The following is a 23,947-nucleotide window of genomic DNA, read 5'->3' on the forward strand; positions in this document are numbered from 1 at the left end:
AACAAACGCTCCTCCAAATAGCAATGAATCATTATTGTAAAATATCTTCTGAATTGTTCTATTGATTTATAAATTTTTATTCAACTCTCAAGTTGTCCAAAGTTATCTAGAATTAAGACCTTCAAAATTGTTCTAAAGAAATTTGATTCTAAAAATATGACAAATCAACTATTGTATTTTGTAGTAGGAAAAGTTAATTCTGGAGTCTTATTGCCTCATTCACTTAGTCAAATCAAACAAATACAAGAAAATCAAACAATAATAACTAGCAAAATGAACAAGTTATTTCACCTCAACACTATAGCCTCCAATTCAAAATAGATGACGACAGGAACTACACGCTTTGTGTCTTTGTTTAAGATAATCCCCTAGAGTGGTGTGACCTCACGATTGTTATTAAAATCCTTCATTCAATAAATCATACTAATGACAAAGGAACTCCCAAAAACCCTAGAGAGAAATCCATATACCGTAGTTTAGGGCGAAAGGAAGACCCTTGCGAAGGGAAAAAGCTTCCCGAATGCTTGTTCTAATTTCTACCAAAACGTAAACTTCTTCCAAAGTATATGCGGAGGCTATGAGAGAAGCTCATCTGCCGCTGAAGAAGTGTTTAGTATAGGAAAACCCTTTGTTTTTCTGCACACGGCAGCCAATGTTGCACTCCTCCATTCAAACCCTAACTCATATTTCCTCTCTTCTCAGCTTGTTTCCTCGCGGGCAATCTGAAATCGTCTAACTTAATTTATTATTCTTTAAAAGCAAAATCATTGAAGGCTGTGAAAAATGGCATGCAGAATGTTAGGTCGCGATTTTAACCAGTCATCCAGGCAAATTTTTTCTTTATGTCGCTCATGGCAACAGGTGTGCGAGTTATCTATATGTCTGATTGTGTTTTATATTGCTGACATGTCTTGTAGTTTGTAAGAGATGAATTTCGTTGTTTTTGCTGAAAAAATTGTGCAAAGAGAGCTTGGCGTTTTATTTTCAAGCGCTGCATTTTAATGTTTATAGACCATCTTCAGGATGCAAATAATCGAAATTTGGTGTTTCACAATCAAAGCCGTTTGAGCTCTCGTCATATGAGCATTTTCAGCGAGTTCTCGAAGCGATTTAAGGGAGAAGTTGAAAGGTTCGTTTGCTTTGCTCTCTCTCTCCTCTGCTGCAGTCTTTTTGTTTTTAGTATTTTTTTTAAGTCGAACGCTACGGTGTGGCAGAGGGTTATCTAAAATTTCTTAGTGGAGGCTGCTGAGAAATTCAGGAATCTTTTACAATCAGGTGGTCCTATATATTAAATAGAAGCAGTTAATGCTAATATATTATTTTAAAATGGTCATTCTATGATTTGCTTAATATTTTAGCAATACTAACATAAAATTGTTCACCGAAGATGTGGAAATCCAAAAAATTCAATGCACTCTACCATCGTTATGTGAACAAAATAATTATGAAACTGGTGGGAGAAATTTGCAATCCCACCGGAAAGACATCCTCGAAAAGTCTGCTGGCGAAATAAAATTTCAATCGATCCTTATCATTTGTTTCCAAATTACACCGGTGCACTCTCTACTATTTTAGAACTCGAAGTCCCCTGCATTTAACAATTTCCTAATTCACTAAGGTTGTTTTGTCTGGCCCCTTTACATAAAATTTTAATATCAAAGTTGAGAAGAATGTGGAAGTTTTATTTCAGAAGGCTCAATCATGTCTTGAAATGGGAAATTGAGGAGATTGGAAAAGAGAAATATAAATCCATTAAGGTTTTTTTGTCTGGTTCCTTATCGTAAAACTCAATATGAAAGTGGGAGTTTTATTTTATGAGACTCAACTATGTATTCAAATAGGAAATTAATTAGACTCAACCATGTCTTCAAATGGGAAATTAACGAGACTCACCTATGTGTTCAAAATGAGAAACTAATGAGATTTGAAAAGAGAAATATATCAAGAAAAGGAGGTTACGTTTCATTTAGTTATTATTTTGGTGATTGCATATTCGCAAAGTTGATTCCTTGTAACAGCTGTTTGGAGCAAAATTATGCGCGAGATCGCTTTTCAATGGTATCTACATAAATAGGCTAAATTACATATTTTGCCGTTGTATTCCAGCAATGGATGTTTGGTTTTATTAATTAAAACTACTAATTGAATGTTGTGCAAATTGCTATGACATTACTTGTCTGTCGTGTATGTTATATACTCTAGTGCATAGATACATCAATGTGTGTGGGTGGGTTTTCACACTTTTCCATTTTTTAAATGCAATTTCTTTTTATAGAATCATTGTAACAACATAATATAATTTGTAATACATATTACTAGCTACTCTCTTGTTGGATTGAGGTTTTGGATTTCAATTCAGTCTTTAATTGGGATTTTTTTTTTTGCAGCAATCCAGAGCTTCAAAAATCAATTAAGGAGCTTAAAGAAAAAGCAGTTGAGATTAAGTCAATCACAGAGGATCTGAAAACTAGGTAAATTAAACAACAGTTTCTCCTTTCTGAGGTCAAGTAGGTAGTATAGTGTCCGTAGATTTTAACTTTCCATGATAGGCTGAGACATACTGTATATGTCAAGGCACAGAGATACTTCAAAAGGAGGCCCTGATTTTGGAAGCGATGGCACCATGCCGCATGCAGAACGAAGCAGACAACAGAGCATTTATACAAGCATGCTGGCGCTGTACGAACGGAGGCAGAGACTAAGGCAAAACAGGTTAGACATTGGTGTCTGTCTACAAGTGAACTCATCCCAGTTTGCACTTTAAGGAGGAACGATAACCATTGATCAGAAGAATTCGATAAGCATTTTTTTCCTGAATTGCATTTGTATATTGAAGAGCTTTTATTGTTTTTTGTCTGTGCTAGTTCAAATTTCAAAATTGGGCATTGTTGGATTTATATATTATTAGTTTGAATTTCAGTTGGCAAGGTTCAGTTTCCAAAAGTAGAAGCCCCCTGAGAAAGCTGAATGCATGTTTGTGATATTTTCTGATGGAGAAGATGTGTGTTAGCAGTTGGATCACTCTATTTATATCTTGCCATTGTGATTACCTAGACAACGCTTATCATTTAGTATGCTTACTTTACTTAGTGATTGCTGGGTGAAAATATTTGAGCTTATTTTTGAAGGAAAGAGTCGAAATGGCTTCTTTTAAACATTCTGTTTGTACCTATAATGTATAATTCTTATGCGGCCAAAATGAGTGGAAGATGAATCTCAATAAAGTTTTTAATACAACAATTGCATTCTTTTTTAGTGACATAAATGCTGATTGCTTCCGGTTGTATAGACCAATATTTGAAACTTTGAGTTGTAGAATTGTTTTTATTGCTTCTGTTAAGTACTTGTAGCAATTAGTGTGATCAGTGATGTGAAGTTGAGTAAACCTCTGATGAAAACTCAAAATTTAGATTAGTTCAAAAATTTCTATGGTAAATTACCATTCTTTGTCCGCAGCCCTTTGTAATGTTTCCTTTGGGGTTTTATTCTTATTTATTGCCCAGACATCACAATTCCAACTAAAAATAAGAAATGTAACGTAGTTAAGAGTATTAATTTATCAACCGAAAAACCTTTTAAAAGAATCAATCTTGGGTTACATGCCACACACAATATAAGCCACTTGGAAATTGACATTGAATCATAAATCAATATAACATGTATTTTTCTCTAATCAGTAGTATATACTATACATCATAAAGCCATGTAACATTCTACTATTGTAATCTAATTGACGCATTAGCCATTCCAAGGTGGATTCCCATACCCCAAGGTGGATTCCCTTTGCCCACAAGCATAACAATTGTCTCAGGGTGGCGTACTTGATGAGACCTAAAGCCCAAGGGAACATGAGGCCCATTGGCCCACAAACATACCATTTATGTTAGGGTGGCGTACTTGATGAACCCTATGATATCTAAGGCGAAGGGCTCACGGAGTTCCCCTTGGCCCACAAGCATAACATTCATCTCGTGGTTGCTTACTTGGGTCTCGAGAACCAGTAAGGCTGGCCATCCTTCCGATTATCAATTTGTTTCTTTAAATTCCAAATAGACTATAAAATGAATTCTTTATGATTTATAGCAATTTAATAAATGGAAACATTTAGATTGCTTACAAAGATCATTAATTGCTGCCAGTGTTTACTTTAGCACAAATATTTAAAATATGCCTATAATTATATTATATGCATGGATTTATATTTGATCTAATTGTTGCTATAAATATCTGATTTGTAATTATTTTCTTGCTTAGCATCATCCTTTGTAGTTACTTTCCTTGGATGAAGTGTTCCTCTTTATATACCTTAAATTTGGATGATTTGCATCTCTTCATCCTTCCTTGGATGAAGTGTTCCTCTTTTTATACCTTCAATTTGGATGAGTTGCATCTCTTCATACCACCATTTCCTTTTTAAGAGTCACACCTTTTCATCCAATGCTAAAAACATCCTTGTTTTGTTTCAATTGATGAATTGCTGCTTTATTTAACTATTACTTGTTTTCTGATGGAATCACTGTCCATGTGAGTGGCATTATTTAACTGTTAATACCATCACTGCCTGAATATTCATCTCAATTGGGCTCCATAAGAAAATCACTGCCATTAATAGAGGTCAACGTAATAACTAGATTATGTCTGCCTCTATATGGATTGCTATTATTTTTATCCTTGGTCAGAATAATTGTAGATACTTAAACTGGCCGGTCATCTTCCTTGAGTCTAGTTGGCTTCCCATATGACATCGTCTAAGTTTAATATGAATATAGGCTGTGGTTATTGCAGGCTGCGGATTGTTTTGTAAGGACAGAGTTCTAATCAGGCATGGCATACTCAGATATACTGTGATCCATTTCTGATCTAGGTGTGATCCAAACCTGGTTTGAAATCTGGTTCAGATCCAGGTACTGTAGTGTTTAAGACAATTTCCAAAAAGGGCATTGGACTCTGCAGTCTGCACCGTCTTGAAGCTCTCACGATTCAACTTCCGCTGCTCTACTCTGATATCATCTTAAGTTGCATGTTTGCACCAGGATTTTTTTTTTGTTTATATCTCAATTTGTATGTTTGAACCAAGATATGTTTTATTTTTTTTGTCTTTAAGTTGCATGTTTGAACCTTTTCTATATTAAGATGAGAATTAGAGGCATGACAAACATCCATGACCTAAATTTTGCTGTTTTCTGTTGATACTTGTCTTCTTTCCCACCCACCCAAGATGCAAAACATAGGAACATAAGGATGGTGCATTGTAGATGATATTATTTGCCTTGCTAAAAATAATTCCCTTTTCTCCAAATAAAGATCTTTATTGTACCATAGAGTCTCTCCTGAATAGACTGTAGGAATCCAATAAATTATTTTCTTTTTTTTATATAAACTTATGTGCACCAGTGTGAGTTTTGTGGAACGATTATTCAATCTTCCTTCCAAGGAATACCATAATAAGAAGAAAAGTATTGTATCAAGGCCTTTCCCAAGGCATTAAAATTGGTTGACAATGGGTACTTTGATAGATGATTTATAGTAATGATAGATTTTGTATTATGCTAGAGTAGACATGTTATCAAGGGATGGCAATCTGAATTATAGGGTTATGGTGATGAAAACCTGAAGGATACTGCCAAGTTATTGCAATTATAATTACCACTTTATTCAAACATTTGTTTTAGGTTCTTCCCATTTAGTTGGGCCTTCTTAAAGTATTTGTTAGTCTTTCCTACCTTAGGGGGAAGGTATTCTCTGTGTCATCTACCAGGGAAAGTTTAGTTTGGAATTTTATGTTACATTTATTCTTATTAAAACTGTTGAATTGTGTAGCTGCGAGATAGTTCTTCTACCTGAGAATCTTCTTTGGTCTTTGCTTCAGCTTGTCATTCGGTTTGGTGTTGCTGTCTTGTAGTTCCAAACATCTCTTTGGTTACAGTTTTGCAAGTCTTCTATGTTTGGATGATTTTTTGTTCAGCATGAGTATACGCCTGAAATCATTCATGTTGTTGGAAGTCCCCTCCTTCACTGACGACATTTATATTTTCTCTGAGCACCTCCATTCCCAACTTTACATTTGTTTTGTCTATTTTATTTTATTATGTTGTGGTATCTTCATTGTGGCATCTGACTAGGATCACCATGTAGTTATTTTATTCTTGCTGGCAGAAAGTTCATATATGCATGTTTGGGAATTCATGATGGCATCGTATAGTGTAACCATCGATTCTTGAGCTCACTGCAGTAGGCTTCCTCAAATGTTTGTGTATCATTCAGTTTTTGGTTTATTCTTTTTTGCACTTGAGAAGTGCGTGTGACATGAAAAGAGGTCTGGGACAGTAATATTTCTAGGGTGTGATCTTCAACACAGATTATTGAATACGCTGATTGTCGTGTGTAATTTGTTGCTCAGAGATCATCGTATGTGAAAGATATTGCAGTAAAAAATACGAATTCTTATTATTGGTGTATTCTATGACTATCCATTGAGCTATATGTCATAATAGTGTATGATAATTTTGTGAGTTCATTTTTGTATGCTGAATGGTTTGAGCAATGATATAATCTTGTATGTTTTCTGAGAGTTTGTAGTTGGTGTTAGATTATAAGCTCTTTGCAGAGTTTCATTTTGTGAAAAGCTACATGCAGCTACTTATTGTTTTTTTATTCATCTCTGATATATGTGTGTCTGTTATGAACAATAGGATGTGCTGAAAGCAAAAGACTTGTAGTTATTGATTTGATGAAATCAATAAAGTATCTAAATTTGGCAGGCTATGTTGTTTCCCTCTTTGAAGAGGGTTTTCCCCAGGATTTCTCTTGAGCTCCTTGCATTGTTTACTTCAAGTTTTATCTATGTTTGCTGTTTCAAATTTAACTTAGTATCAGAGCAGGTCTGGAGAAATTCGATCCTGAACCAAAAATCATTCTTAATCTGTGCCTCTTGTGTCTATTTTGTCTAATTATTTCCTGTTTTTGAAGCATGGTGAACGGGCTCAAAGTTGAAGATAGGTTAGATGATTCCTCTAATTTTGCTTCTTGAAAGCCCAAGGTTCTCAGTGCTCTTGAAGAGAATGATCTGTTGGATTATGTGAACTCTGATGATACAGAGTCATCTGATGAAGTTGAAAGAAATCACTGGAAGAAGAACAAGATTATGGCGAAAAAGATCATGATTGATTCTGTCAAAGATCATTTAATTCTAGTCGTTTCAAAATCGGAATTAGCCAAAGAAATGTTCAAGAATCTTAAGGATTTGTATGAGTTTAGTAATACTAGTAGAGTTCTCGCCTTAAGGTGTCAACTGCACCATGTGAAAATGGAAAAGAGAGATTCTGTAGTTACATGCTTTATGAAAATTACAAAATTGAAGCATCAACTCATCTGCATTTGGTGAAATTTTTCTCAGAAAAGATCTTGTAATGCTTGCTATGAATGAACTTCTCCATTCTTAGGAATCCTTTATTCACATGGCATTAGCGGGAGAGATGAGCTTCCAAAATTTGACAGGTTAAGGGCAGATTTTATTCAAGATGAATACAATTTAGAAGCAAGAGGAAATGGTTGTAGAAATCATCATGAAGTTGATGATGTTCTTGCGACTCATACTTCAAAAGAGAAAGGGAAGAAAGGGATTTTCAAGAGGTTCAGAGATAAAAAAAACTTTGAATCTACCCTTGACTCCAAAAGAGGGAAAATGGATTATTCTAAAATTCAGTGTTTTAGGTGTGACAAGTATGAGTACATTGTGAGAGATTGTTATACTAGGCCAAAGACTCAAGCAACTCAACAGTTGTTGAAAACACTTCTCCTAAAAAAGATTAAGGTTGAAATTCTGAGGGATTCTTAATTATTTCCGCACTTTCTAGTAATATTGCTACAAATAACGATACATGGTTGATTGACACTGGTGCATCTCGTCATATCAGTGGCTTTAATGAACATTTTATTAATTCGAAGGAAAATGATTCTCATCTTGAAGTCATAATTGGTGATGATGCAAAGTTATCAGTGAAGGGTGTTGGTTCTACTTAATTCAATTTAAATTCAATTTAGATTCTGGGATCCCTCTTCATCTTAATGATGTACTAGTTGCACTTGGCATAATGAGGATCCTGATTTCCATATCAGCTCTAGAAGGCAAAGGATATGATGTTGCTTTTGCTGGTGGCAAGGGCTTGGTGTGGAAAAAGAACTACAGTATCCAATCAGCTTGTGAAATTGGAGTTCGCTGTGATAGTCTCTACAAGCTTTCAACCTGTCCTATGCATGCTCTTACACTCATTACTTCAGACACAAATGAACTTTGGCACGAGAGGTTTGGTCATCTAGTTTTCAGAACTTTATCAACTATGGAAAAGGTTATAGTTGGTCTTCCAAAGCTGATGAAGGGATTTGCAAAGGATGAGCTCTGGGTAAGAATATCAAGAGCACTTTTCATAGTAGTGAAGGTAGAACTAAAGATACTCTAGATTTAATACATTCAGATAAATGTGGGTCAATGTAAGATTTTTCTCTTAGTGGTTTTTGGTATTATTTACATTCATATATGATTATTTTTGTAAGTGCTGGATTTACTTTCTTAAGTCTAAGGAGTCTAATGAGGTGTTGTCTTGGTTCGAGAAATTCAAAGCACTTGTTGAAAATTTATCTAACAATTTATCTAACGAGAAAATTAAGATCGTAAGGTCTGATAATGGAGGTGAATATGTTTATGGTATATTTCCAGACTATTGTATTGAAGTTGGGATTAATAGGAAGTTTTCTGTTCCCTATAATCCTCAGCAAAATGGTGTAGCTGAAAGAAAGGACATGACAATATTTGAGGCAATAAAGGCAATGATTCATGATCAAAGCCTTCAAAGTTCAAACCTTTCTATGGGCTAAGGCTCGAGAACCGGAGTTCATATTCAAAATCGTAGTCCTCATCAAGTTCTTAACTTCATGACCTCTAAAGAAGCGTTTATAGGTATCAAGCCAAATGTCAGTTACTTCAGATTTTTTGGATGCCCAGTTTATATTCATATTCCAAAAGAGAAAAGATCGAGATTAGAACCTTAAAAAAAGAAATGTACCTTTGTTGGATATAGTGATTCTTCTTAATCTTTTAGGATTTATATTCCAGGTCAAAAACAAATTGAATTAAGTAGGGATGTTACTTTTGACAAAGTTGTAGCTTGCATGCCTTTAAACGAGTCTAACATTGAAGAAGTTAAGCTTCCTCAAGATACAGTAATGGCCGATCCATCTCCACCCTCTGAGATTTAGAGGGAGAATGCAGATTTAAATGATTCAGCTGATCCAATGGATAGTTCAGCAGGTTCTAGTACTTCTTCAGTCATCAAGAAGAGGCCATTGTGGGCCAAGGACATTGTGGAAGAAGCTGAAGCATTTGCAGCTCCTTGTGGCACCTTCAAAGGAAGCAAAAGGCCTCATAAGTATGCTGGTTATGTAGCATTAATGAGCCACATTATTGCCTCTGAACCTTCCGGTGTTGAAGAAGCGACAAATCAGCAAGTTTGGAAAGATGTTATGATGGAAGAGTATTAGTCTTATCATTAAAAATGATGTATGGGATATGGTTCCGAGAACAAAAGATAAATCAGTAGTTTCTTCTAGGTGGTTATTTAAAATTAAACATGCTGCTGATGGCAGTATAGAGAAAATAAAGGCAGGTTCGTTGCTAGAGGTTTTTCTCAAAGGGATAGACTACGAAGAACCTTTTCCTCTTGTTGCTCGTTACTCTTCTATCAGATCAGTTTGTGCTATCGCAATAGTAAAGGGCTGAAAACTTCATCAAATGGATGTAGAAACAATTTTTTTAAACAGAGGGATAGAAGAGGAAGTTCACAATGAACAATCCTCACATTTGCATATTGAAGAAGGCTCTGTATGGTCTTAAGCAAGTTCCTTGTGCACCGTATGAGCAAATTGATAACTATCTTCTTAGCTTGGGTTTCAATAAGGATGACGCTGATCCAAATTTATACTTCAAGGTAAATAATAAGAAGGTGTTGATTCTAGTCCTTTATGTTGATGATTTGTTTCTTATTGGTGAAGATGATCTCATTGTCAAGTTTGTAGAGAGAACTTCAAAATTTGAAATGAAAGATGTTATACATTATTTTCTTGGTCTATAAGTTTGAAAAAGATCAAATGAAATTATCTTAAGCAAAAGAAAATAACACACACACACACACACACACATGAAAGACGAAAGAAAAACACACACACACACATGAAAGACGAAAGAAAATAACACACACACACACACACACACACACACACATATTGAAGAGATCCAGAATGCTCGAGTGTAACTCTATGTTTACTCCTATAAAAGCTAATTTGAAAACTTATTGGTTCCTTAATTTATTTGGTTATACAACTTACACACACACACACGCACATTTATATATTGAAGAGATTCAGAATGCTCGAGTGTAACTCTATGTTTACTCCTATAAAAGCTAATTTGAAAACTTACACAAAGATGCAACTGCATCAGATTTAGTTTACCTTACCATGTATATACAACTTATTGGTTCCTTAATTTATTTGGTTAAAACAAGACCTGATATATGTTATGCTGAGTCAGTTTATGTGTGAACCAAAACAAATTCATCTCGTGACAACCAAACATATATTGAGATATGCTCGTGGTACAATTGGACTAAACTACTCTTCAAATGTTGTGTTGAACTTACAAGACTTCTTTGATTCAGATTGGACAGGGTGTGTTCTAGACAAGAAAAGTACTTAAAGATGTTGTTTCAATCTAGGATCAGTCATGGTTTCTTTGCACAACAGGAAGCAATCTTGTGTGGCTCAGAGTACTGCTGAAGCAAAATATGTTGTAGCATGTATAGCTGCAAAAGAAGCTATGTGGCCTCGTAAGTTAATTGAAGATTTATTTGGATAGTCGTTGGACTTACCCGTAATCCTGTGTGACAATCGAAGTTGTGTGAAGCTTCCAATTAATCCAGTATTTCATGATAAGACAAAGCATGTGGAAATTAAATACCATTACTTAAGGGAGATGGTTTAAAGGCAAGCTATCAAACTTAAGTACAATTGTACATAAGAGAAGATTGCAAATATTCTTACCAAATTACTTCTGAGAGTGAAGTTCTGTTACTTCTTAGATAAGCTTGGTACAATGGAAAATGATTCCCTTGTTGAGAAGGAAACACGGTGTATTCTGGACAAGAAAAGTACTTAAAGATGTTGTTTCAATCTAGGATCAGCCATGGTTTCTTTGCACAACAGGAAGCAATATTGTGTGGCCCAGAGTACTGCTGAAGCAAAATATGTTGCAGCATGTATAGCTGCAAAAGAAGCTATGTGGCCTCGTAAGTTAATTGAAGATTTATTTGGATAGTCCTTGGACCTACTTGTAATCCTTTGCGACAATCGAAGTTGTGTGAAGCTCCCAATTAACCTAATATTTCATGATAAGACAAAGCATGTGGAAATTAAATACCATCACTTAAGGGAGATGGTTCAAAGGCAAGCTATCAAACTTAAGTACAATTGTACATAAGAGTGGATTGCAGATATTCTTACCAAACCACTTTCGAGAGTGAAGCTCTACTATTTCAGAGATAAGCTTGGTACGATGTAAAATGATTCCCTTGTTGAGAAGGAAACTTAGCTTTGATAATCCTTTGCATTCTTAATCAGCTCTTCTTTGAGAGAGAAGTATGAGGTGCAATCCCTTGATTAATGAGTTCTTCTAAGAGAGAAGTTCGAGATGCAATCTCTTGTTAACGAGTTCTTCTGTGAGAGAGAAGCTCGAGGTGCAATACCTTGTTAATGAGTTCTTCTCTGTAAGAGAAGTTTGAGGTGGAATCTCTTGACTTATCCTCTGCTAGTAAGCATGATGAAAGTCATGAGTGAGATTTCTTGACATTATTTTTATGATTTACTCTATAAGAGTAACTATGCTGATTATTGTTATATTCAGATAACAATCTTAAATCTGTGATAAAATTTCGCATTGACAATATATTTGATTGCAGCTACCTTCACTTTTTTTGAGAAGAGTTTGAAGAACTCTTTCTTGCTAAGAGGGAGTGTTGAATGATGTAGCTGTGAGATAGTCTTCTACCTGAGACTCCTCTTTCGTCTTTGCTTCCGCTTGTCATTTGGTTTAGTGTTGTTGTTGTCTTCTAACTCCAAACATCTCTTGGTTACAGTTTGCAAGTCTTCTTGAATGATTTTTGTTCAGCATGAGCATACACCTGAAATCTTCCTTGTTGTTGGAAGTATGTCCTTCATTGATGACATTTATATTTTCTATCAACACCTTGTTCACAGCTTATCATTTGTATTGTCCTCGTTATTTTATTATGTGGCAGTATCATCAATTTGATTTTATTAGCTTCGTTGTGGCATTTGACAAGGATCACCATGTGGTTATTTATCCCATTCACATATGCATGTTCGAGAATTCATAGCGGCATCACAGCAATGACTATCAACTCTTGAGCTCACCACGATAGGCTTCCTCAAATGTTCGAGTATCATTCAATTTTTGGTTTTTTCATTTTTGCAGTTGAAAAATGTGTGTGACATGAAAAGAAGTTTGTGACAGTAATATTTTTGGGGTGTGATCTTCAACACAAAGATTATTGAATAGACAGATTGTTGTGTGCAATTTGTTGCTTAGAGATCGTTGTGTGTGAAAGATATTGTGGTAAAAATATGAATTCATGTGATTATCCATTTAGCTATATTTCATAATAGCTTATAATCATTTTGTGAGTTCATTTTGTATGCTTAATGGTTTGAGCAACGATATAATGTTGTATGTTTTTTTGAGAGTATATAGTTGGTGTTAGATTATATACTCTTTGCAGAGCTTCATTGCATGAAGAGCTACTTGCAACTACTTATTATTGTTTTTATTCATATTTGATATATGCGTGCCTGTTATGAAGAATAGGATGTGATGAAAACAAAAGACTTGTAATATTGATTTGAGGAAATCAATAAAGTATCTAAATTTGGCAGGTTGGGTTGTTTCCCTCTTTGAGGAGGGTTTTTCCAAGATATCGCTTGGGCTCCTTACATTATTTACTTACAAAGTTTTTATCTATGTTTTTTGTTTCAAATCTTAACAAGAACATATGGTGTATGCTTTAACTGTTTTAATTAACTTATGCTATATATATTTATTTCAATTGTTTCAAATTTGTTATTTGTCAAACTTGTTACCATAGGTGAGTTACAATGGCAATTATTTCTAGCTTTGGTGGGCTGAATCCACGTTAGTAATAGACCCAAATTCTCCCCTGTGGAAATATGTTGAAAAGATGCAATAGATAGAGGTGGTGGGGGCAAGGGGGTTGCGATTGGATTTTCAATTCATGTGGTGTCAAGTATTCAAGCCCATACAAATAGGTGGAAGTCAATTTGTGTAGCATTTCTTGACAAGGCATCAAAGGTTGCTTAGTAGAAATGGTGTCTCCATTCCATTAGAGTAAGTCGTGGAACATTTTTTATTGAGTACAAGAAGCATATGAAGGAATAGGAACAAGTTATATAGCAAATCGTCCTTTGGCAAAAAGAAAAATCTCGAGGAATGAAGCCCTCCTCAACACCCATTTAATGTAAAGTTTGTAGTATAGAACCACCTATTTTTAGCGACACTTGATTTTACAAGGGAGTAAAGGGATCAATAGAAATGATATTTCATAATTAGTCTAGAGAGATTGTTCATCAACACATTATGAGTTGTATTTATGTTATTGCATTGGCTTTCAATTTCATCATATTGGCAAGAATAGTTGAGAGAAATTAACTGAGTCTTTGATATGATTGACCTTACCATTTGTTGAACATTGATATCATTGTTTGTGGAAAAATAAATGTAGATTGTAAATAGTTACATACATATTCTTAATGTAAAGTTTGATTATAACTGTACTATACTCTATTGCCCCTTTTCAAAGAAGGCCTTACTAATTGATTGTGAAATTGTAACCGTGTGTAGTCGCATATCAACACTATACTAATCCAAAATAGGAAATACAAAATTGCTAAGGGAGAGCACAAATTTGATTAGACAATGTTATTAGGAATTGCCTGCCTTTGGGCCACTGCATTCATCCTTTAGCTAGAACATTGCTGCATGATAAACTGAGAAATATATTGTTTTGTTGCCTTTCCACGTTGACCATTTGTAATGTTGAGAAAATTTCCAAGGTTGGCTAAGATACAACTTCAACAATTTGGTGATGTGCTTGCAATTTGTGACTATGAAGGATGGCTGCCAATTCTTTGATAACGGACTCTATTTTAGTTTCAGTGACCCTAATAGAGTGTAAACTCCAAAACACACCAAGCACAAGGTAGAGAAGACAACTTGATGAGGTTTGGCTTTAGCCATAGGTTTCACCAAGTTTCAGTCGTAGGTTTTGATAGACCCACTTTAAGCTTGTCCCAAATACAAAAATGGTCAAGAGCTTTAGTATATTCTCTCTGTAGTAACGGTGAGTAAGTTGCTTATTGCAATGAAAGAGATTGTGGAATTCAATTAAAGATAACCTTACATTTTGCATGGGAGAGATTGTGGAATTCACTTGAAGACAACCTAACATTCTCTAAGAAATCCCTTCCAATTATTTCTTCAATGACCTTTATTACATCTTCCCTCGAGAAGAAAAAGACCCTTCTTGATTGGGTCGAAGTAAAGGCCATTTAATGGACAGTAGCAACTAACACCACAGATTCCAGGAATGCCGAATAACAAAACAAAGAACATGAATCGATCATAGAGTTGATTGAGAGAATCACTTGTTTGGGAAGTGATACTTAGTAGCATTTTGGGATGTAATGTCACAAACCTTGTTGTTAGAGGATTGTATTGGTAGCTTTAGATTTGAAGTGAGGATTGGCTCGTGCTCATGGGTTTGCACGATTTTGATCCCCTTCTAATAATGGGTTGTAGTTGGCTTTATCTCATGATCTGATAAGTAGTCTGCAAACCTAGTTTCCTCCTTGTAGTAATGGGAGATATTATTTTCATTTTGTAAATGAAGAAACCCTAACTCCTTTTCAAGATATTTTGGATATTTTGGTTTGAAGATTGTCTATTCTTTAAGAAAAAATTAAAACAAGTGAAGCACCTTTGATAATTATATTAAAATATTAGATAGTCATCTTAGTTAGTTTAGTTAGTTTCTAGTTCCATCTTTTGTTGACATTTGTTTCTTTTAGAAACATTGTAATGCACTTGCCTATATATTGTAAACTCTGTGTCATTGTTGTGTATACAATTACCACTACTTGGTATTCAAGTGAAGCACCTTTAACAATCATAATAAGAGCAACTAGGAAGTGTTTTTTTTTTGCAATGCAAGGGTTTTTCTGGATTGGTTTTCCTTTGTGTGTTTTACAATTTTTCCTCAAAAAACTAATTTTGTATAATGAGCATAAGGACATGGAGGGTTTCCTATTTTTTCCCACAAAAAGTCATGGTGGGTTGCATCCAGATTTTCACTCGTGGGCTTTGGCTTTTTGCTCGATTTTTTCAAAAAAAAATCATTTCTTCTTACATGCTTGCTGTTGCTGCTGTTTGGGTTTTTTAATTTTTTTTTTCAAAACCTATATTAGGTTTTGCCTGTTTTTCTCCTAAATCTTGTGTTTTTTTGACTTTGTCTTCTGGTTTTTGATCAATTTGTCAAGAATCATGTTTGGTTTTGATTGATTTTTCATCTAAACAACTGTCTAGTTCTTTTGATTTTCTCCTTAAAAATTCTTTTTGGGTTTCTTTATAATTCCCAAAAAAACCCCGACTATTGTTGCTTGTTTGAGTGCCTTTTGATATTTTCCACAAGAAAAATAATTGGAGGGTTTGCTTTTTTTTTTTTCCCTCAAACTTTCCTCAAACACTAAGAAGTTTTTCTTGAGTGATCTCAAAATCACATCAAGGGTTCAGTGTTTTTCTTCACAAAAATTGTGATTTCTTGTAGTCAGTTTTTTGGGTTATAGTGCTCATTAGCAAAAAGGGTTTGGCCATTTTTTATAGAACCACAGTTTCAATTTTAGAAGCTGATCTTGGTGTCTTTGTCTATAGGGAGTGACAATTTTGCTTACCCAACATCAGGTTGGAAGGATTTTGGTTATCTTGGTCATTTCCATTAGTTTGGCAAATTCAGGAATTTATGCATTGATGACTAGAAGAGGGCAGCCTTTTGTGCATTTGTGACCATAAGACTTGCAAATTATGTATTCTGTAGGGTAGTTAGAACTTAGTGCAATGACTATTAAGGGAGAGTATTGTAATGTTTCTTTAATGGTCATCTTAGTTTAGGTAGTTTCTCTTTTCAACTTCTGTTTACGTATATTTCTTTTAGAATTTTGTAATGGAATTGCCTATTGTTGGTTAACAGTTTGTCTTCCTTAATACATTTGTTTGTACCTTGACTCTTTATTTGCCCTATGGCTTATGGAAAACACAAAGTTAACAACAAAATGGGTCGATGTAGTAACCTATTCAAAGACCCTTGAATTGAAAGGTACAGCTCATAAGTGCAAGATATGCAATGAATTTGTTTATGTGGTTTATTGGGGGGGGGTAATGCTCTTAACCCAAGAGCAGAAGAGGCAAAAACCAAATTGCTCAAAACTCTTAAACAACTCAGAGAAGAAAATGAGGAGAACTCACTAAATGCACTCTACTTAAAACGACAATGTAGGAAGTTGAGAAACATGCAACAATAACTAAAATGGCAGGAAGAGAGCAAGAGACCATGAAATAGGTAATTCCCAAATTATGAAACTTCACTGAGGCTTTGATAATATGCAGATTATTTATTCTTCAACCACTCCAATGACCAGTTTCCGACTTCCAAATGCAATGAAATGACTAAAGGCATGTACCAGTAGAAGAAATAGAAGACATGTTTATGCTGAATAGAGTAAAGCACACCATTTATTAAATAAAGGGAATAAAACCGAGTTCATTCACACATTCAATTTTTAGCACATTCATTCCACCAATTCCACTTAAACTAAACGAACAACAAAATCTAATATGAACTTAGAGTCTCACATAGTAGTTACAGCTATAGGGGTTTGCCCAAAGTAAATTTTGCCGATCTTATTAACTTCTTGAAAGATTACATATATAGGCCTTCTCAAAATGGCCGGTTACATCTGATGATTGCCTTGCAGAGCATCTCTGAACAAAAATACTATTAATAGAACTCGCTCCAATCATTTGCCTGTTACAGAGATTAACAAAACGCCAAGAGTGGCTACAAAAAGAATGAGGAGAGAGAGAAGAACGACAAATGTCAAAGACAATTATGTCTTCTTCGGGGTAACTAATTTAGCTTTATATGCTTTTACAACTAATTCAACTTTTCGACATTTGGAATGATAATTTTGTTAGCTCAGACCATCCAGTAGTCATGCATGTCTGTTAACTCATCCATTTTGACCAGTCTGGCTTGAAACTTCTCTGTTTCTTTAATAATGATCGCATTTGCTTCTGAGAGCTCTTGGATTTTAGACACTTGGAAATTGAGAGGGTCAATGGCCTTATTGAAAATGGTCAAGAACTTTGATCTCATTCTCTCATTGCAAAAGCATTTGTCAATAACTTTTTGCACCTGGTCGCATACATCTCCTAACTTATTTGCGGACCTCCCTTAGCTTTCTATGACAAATCTAAAGATTATTTTCAATGAAACAATGGCTCCGTGCCTGTCTTGAGGATCTTGTGAATAATTGCCACATTAGTCTTCATGTCAATTACTACTTGTAGAAGGGCTAATTGCTCTGTTAGTCCATCAGCTGCCTTTTGTATAATCTTCTTATGATCTGAGGTTACTTTTCTGAGCTTGTGTGCATCCAGCACCAAGTTTCCCAAATTTTCCACCAGTAGGTTACCTTAAATCTTCAATAGGTCTATCCATGCCCTTCCAACCTACCCGAACTGCCTTTCATGTTGCAACTTTGTCAACGAGTTCTTGTTTTCTTCTGCCTTCGGGTCAAATTAACCTAGGGATGTGCTTCAAGGGTAGACTTGATGCATTCCACCAGCTCCTTGTTCGAAGCCTTTAATACTTCTTTTTCTGCTCTAAGCTCTTCTAGCTTGTCTTCTATTTTCTCATTAGTAGATTTCCGGATGTTTACCATGGAATCATCTTTTGAAAGCTCGTGAAATCTCCCATCGTTTTGTGGCTCAGCAATTTCAATCAACATGTGACCGGTGGAGGAATCTGTAGCCAACGCTACAATTGTCTTTTGTTTCTTCGTCTTTTTGGATGGCTGAGAAGAGGTAACTTGTGTAACCAAGTCCTTTGATGGAGTAGCATTCTCGTATCTCCTCTTCTTTCTATCAATAGTCTCCTCGAGCCATGACTCTGTAGATAGTATATTGACAACCGATTGCAAAGCAGTGGGGTCGAATAGCTTCCTTGGCATTAGAGGAGTTGCTTTGTCCTAGGAGGCAATGGGGGAAGCATCTACCTTAGTTACTGAAAGGGCTAAGGTATCTCCTTGTTGGGATACATCTTGCTCCTGACCATCCATAAGATTAGTGTCACCATCCAAATTGATGACTTGAATGGGGGAGGAAGGCTTAGCCATTGATTTTCTTGCTCCTTCCCCTTATCTTTGTCATCGTGCTTTTCTCCAACATTTCCAGTCTCTGGAAGAGAGCTACTTTTGCACGTAGGAGTAATTGCCACATTCTTCTCTGGAGGCTGATCTCCTCCCTGTCCAGTGGATTGAGCAGGACCAGCAACACTTGAAGTAATAGCTGTGGTGTTTGTCGCTGCGGTCGATTGAGGGGCCCCAAATGAAACTCCTCTTGTGGAACCAGTACTTCCTGTTCTTTTCTTCCTTGCTCGAGTCCATTTAACCCATTTATCAGTTCTTTTAATGATCCCTCACATGAGGACCTTCATGGTATCAATAACTGGGCTAGCATATGGGGTGGATAGAATTAGGGTGTTCTTGATCTTTTCATATGATGTGGGATTTATGAAGCCTCCATCATTTGCAAGGTCAGAAACATCAATAGAATTGTTATATACTTTAATTTCATCAATAGTTAGCCGTGACCAAAATCTCTCTCTAGTTTGGTACTCATTAAGACACCTAGACTAATAATCTTCAATGTCTGAGACATGCCTGTAGGCATATCCCAATTTCAAATGATCCTTTACAAAATCAATTGGATCATATTGAGGCCTGAGCACCTCATAATCTAGGAACTTGATCTTGCCTTCAAAACTTTTCACTAGATTTCTGGCATTCGATCTAGGGGCACAAGAATACAGGCCAACCACTATAGGAAATGAAATTTCGGCAATCTTTTTTACATTAGAACAAAGAGTGTTTACTTCTAGGATCTATCCACACAACTCGACCAACGCCACTTTGTCCTTCGAATATTTTTGGCAATTTCTTAGGGAATCCGTCATAAGCTCCTCTCAGTAAATAGGAGAAACTCGGGAGCTGGATGAATGAACATCCGAATTGACTTATTGCTGAAATTGCTTCAGGTGAGAATCTCCTCTCTGGGCATCATGTGCAATTCATGACATAACCTCATTGTGAAGGGATCATTAACCGCCACATACTCCTTGTAACTTCTCTGTAGTTGTAGATGTGGGTAAAACTCATAAACTTTTAGTATTCTCATTGTAATCTTGAATGCAAGGGAGGCTAGGCCATTTTTGGTGAGTCACTAGGGCATGAATCAAATAAGAAGACATGTAGAATTGCCCGAAGCCTTTGGCTGAATTTAACCATGCTGAGAGTTCATGGCAGATGATTTGTGCCCAATCTATGTGCATATTTTCTGCACAAATTCCTTGCACCAGAAAGAAATGATGCTCAAAAAATTCCAATATCTCTTCTTTTCCTTTTAGCCTCTACAATTTCTTGCTTCATATTTGTGCCAAATAGAGTTTTTGGCATCTTGCTCTGCTTCGAGCGGGCAGTCTAGAACTAGGTCTTCTGCATGTCCTCCCGTCTAAGTCTTCTTTTGATTGAACATGGACGCGCAAAAGTCATGAAATCTATGTCACAATACTGTTCCTTGATTGGGATGTCGAATGCAGAGTGCATCAAGGCCTTGTTGATAGACAGGATAATAGACTGGTCTAGAAACAAAATCTGCTTTGTTTTTGGGTCATATTGTCCTATGCACTCTCGAACAAGCTTAGGTGCATGTACAACCATAGGAAATCTAGCTGCCTTGGCCAATCCACTATCTCTGAGTTTTCGAGTGATTGGGTGAAGAGGTTGAGAATTAAGCCTTCTGCGAAGATCACCTAAATTATAGAATTTGAAGGATGTGTTAGATAACTCTTTTAGTTCACTCTTTAGGCCAATAAGTTTCTCATAAACAAAAGCTTTGATTGCCATTCGCCAAATGATTACACAGGATGTAAATTTCGATAAATAGCCGTTTTAAATATGCTTGAATAAGGGAAATACCAGCAATCCTAGTGAAATAGGTAGATGGATTCAAATGTTGGCACCACACGAACAAAATTAAGTTCGGCCAACGTTCACAACGGAAAGATTTGCATTTAATTCTTTGAATAATGGCTATTTTAAATTTTTGTTATTTGCACACCAAATATAACATTTCCGGAAGCACTATTACTTCACTAGAGTGATAGGACTTTGCATGAGTGTTTTATCTTTACGAGAAGTGCCCTACTTTCCATCAAAGTTGGGAATGCACAAATATTTAATAGCACTTATATACGAGGGAGAGAGAGAGATACACTTAACTTTTCCGCAAGTCGCTTTCCCTTTACTCAGAAATGCAGCATGGGCAGTAATCCTTTGGTAGTGCGCGCACTTCATTCTTCTTCTTTTTGCCGAAAGCTTTTAGTACTACTTTCTCTTTGTATCGGGGTCGCCTTTTATTATTGACATTTCCAGAAGCATCTGATGGGAGTGTCTGAGGAATATTCATACTTTAGGGCATCCTTTACTCTTTTTACACTCTTCAAAAAATTGGCTCCTTTGTTACCTTAAGGTGGAAAATACCCTTTACGACCACATTTCCCAATTTGAGATCTTGTAAGCAACCCTTTACCTTTATTTCTTTGTGGAGGTCTCGATGCTTAGTTTCTGATCACCTCTTAACAATTGCAAGTCATTATATAGTCCCGCAGTCCTTGGGATAGACTTCTATCTTAAATTCATGTGGGCATCGGAAGCAGAGACTAATGGCTTCATTTCCATCAATGTGCAGTAGATCATCCATAAACTCATAATACTTGATACACTTAGTCTTATTTCTCCAAACCTTTAGTGACATTTGCATTTGCTTCCGTCCATAACCTCGCAAGCCTCTGATTTTGACAGAATCACATTTGAGACTTATCATCAACTACGATTGCTTTGTTCCTCGGATCCACACTTGAAGTGGTTCTCTTGAAGGGGAAGAGTTGCTTGAGATCTCCGAAGTCGTGGAAAATGAAATGTTAGGACCAGGTACTTGATAATGAGGTGAAGAATAACCTACTTCCCATCGGGAAGACGCTAGAGTACAAACCAATAACTCCTAGACCAGCTAAATCCCACACAGACTAGATAAACAAGAAAGCCGAAATGGAAGAAAGTAGATGGCTTGGGAAAGATGAGAAGTAAGTTACCTAAGACACACTTGGACATACTTCATGTATAGCACATTCTCAATCTAACCAAAAATCTCAATCAAAACAAAAAAGGGGCAACTAAAACTTGGCAACACCTATATATTGTAAACTTTATTTTATATTTGAAATACAATTACCATGTCAAATCACCTTATTCTAAGGACATGTTTTGAGTAGTTGCATGCCTAGTAATGTTTACGCTTTTGCCTTGTTATTGGTCCTCAGGATTTTCTTTGAGACAATTTTGATCAATCTGCATTGAGAATTATAAATGATTTGATCGGAATTCATCTAAATCAATTTACCATGATAGTCTCAAATGATACAAGGAAACCATTTGATCGTTGATCCATCTATATGTAATGTCCTACATTGGAAGCATTTAGCACCCACCTTTTTGTATATTCATGACAGGACCTTGTATGACACTTCATGAACACATAAATTCAAATATGGATTCTGTATCATTTCAATCTTGTTTAAAATTGAGGAAAACCCTTATTTCTAAGTGTGCGCTTCTCTTTTACCTCCATTCCAATACTTTTTTTTATCACCTAGGCCCTATCTTTGATCACCATTTCTTATTTCATTTACATCTCTGGTTTTGGGAGACATGTCTCTTTGAAAAGAGATAGCCCTTTAAATGATCATGTCTCCTGATCACTGCCCTTTGCTATCCTTTGCTAATGACTGCTTAATATTTAATAATCCCTGCGTTAACTAATAAACACTTAAACTGTTATTTATTCGTTTAATTTTATTAACTTAATAGACTAAATTTGAGTGGTAAAAGGCTGTGATCTGATTCTTAAGGCTTTGATCTCTTACATTGGCAGGGACATGACACAAATGGTATGTCCTTTCTTAACTAGACTATTCCCTCAGATTGTGCTCTTCTAATTGTAATTAATTCTTAATCTTGTCTTTAAGGAGATCACATGTCTCTTAAGTGAATAGGAACAGCTCCTTCAAGCGGTTAATAATTCTAATTATATTGGGTCTGCAACATTCATGACTACTAGAGAGTAACAGCTATAGCATGTTTCGGGTTCAATGAAATGGTGAAGTGTTACATGTGTAAGACCATCTCATTCTTCACTTTGCTGTTCCTCTTTTGTCAAATTGGGGGTCATGTCAGTTTGACTTATCAAATAGGAAGTATAAAGCCACGACAATTTGACTTATCAAATAGGAAGTATAAATCTAATTAAATTACTAGGAATTTTAATTGGGAACAAGTTGAAATGACAAAAAATTGCTGCTATTCCATCTCACATTGCCCAAAATTACTTTCATTTTTTGTTTTAAGGGTAGAGTAAGGGATTGGGGGCAGTGCCGCTTTCACGGTTTGTGGGCGATGCTTGAGTGGGCTCCTTGTGGTGATAGAATTATAGGGTTGAGGGGTGCATCTCTTGCCAACCAAGATCAAGTCAAAGCCTTAAAGATCATATAGACCTTCACAGTGCATGCCATATTTCAAAATAATTGGGTTTACCATCATCCAAGAGTTTTTGAAACCCTTTGAAAAATGATCAACTTTTAAGCTTTTGTGTTAAAACATTTTCAATTTTTTAAATTCTTGATTTCATTGGACTTTGCCAAGCCTACCTATTGGGATTGACACTCAGATTTGTCAAGTACTTAGGTGATGGGTCATTGAGCCTTTGTATGTTTAGCTCAAATCAGAACTTGGCAAGTTTAGGCGAGCCTTGATTAATCATGTAATTATGCCTCTAATATTAATATACCCATGTTATCTAATATTGATTAGGATGATGGTATTTTGAAGATCTATATGACATTGAAGCCTGATCATCGATTGGTCATTGTTGAAGTTGTTATTCTTAATTTTAATGTATATCATGACATGCAAATTGGAGTAATTGATAGTGCAGTAATTTTAATATTTATGGTGATATAAAATGCAATGTGGTATTCTGCACTTAATTTCTAGTGCAAATATAAATATATTTGTAAATTTTATATATTATTGAATGGATCATAGGTCTTAAACCTGAACTCAGCTCGAACTGACTCATAACTTGACTATGATTTAGCAACTGCTCGACAAAATGAAAAAAAAAAAAAAAAACCCTTGGAATTTAGAGATTTTTAGAGCTTTAAAATTTGTTTCATGTACTCATTATTGAATAAAACTTGAAGAGACTATAACATCATCAAATAGTAGATAATTTGATCACATACAAATGTAATTGCAGCTGAAGGAAATAGAATACATAGATCAGTAGAATTATAAATGTTGTCAAAGTATATAAAATTGATCAAATCTATGACATTAAATGTTCTCAAACATATAT

General features: G+C 35.5%; 1 protein-coding gene across 1 annotated transcript in view; it reads left to right on the plus strand.

The window, feature by feature from the left end:
• Positions 1-393: 393 nt before the first annotated feature.
• The window catches only part of TIM44-2 (translocase inner membrane subunit 44-2), a 39,166-nt gene continuing 15,612 nt past the window's right edge, over positions 394-23,947 (plus strand). The window contains exons 1-4 of the mRNA XM_089792565.1: positions 394-861; positions 1,023-1,129; positions 2,388-2,471; positions 2,637-2,712. Of these exons, the coding sequence (XP_089648691.1) occupies positions 784-861; positions 1,023-1,129; positions 2,388-2,471; positions 2,637-2,712 (345 nt within the window). The 5' untranslated portion in view covers positions 394-783. The remainder of the gene's footprint in view (positions 862-1,022; positions 1,130-2,387; positions 2,472-2,636; positions 2,713-23,947) is intronic.

The sequence above is a fragment of the Cupressus sempervirens genome, chromosome 7 (assembly GCF_028749045.1).
Source record: "Cupressus sempervirens isolate cs-2001-9-10 chromosome 7, ASM2874904v1, whole genome shotgun sequence".
NCBI classification, from domain to species: Eukaryota; Viridiplantae; Streptophyta; class Pinopsida; order Cupressales; family Cupressaceae; genus Cupressus; species Cupressus sempervirens.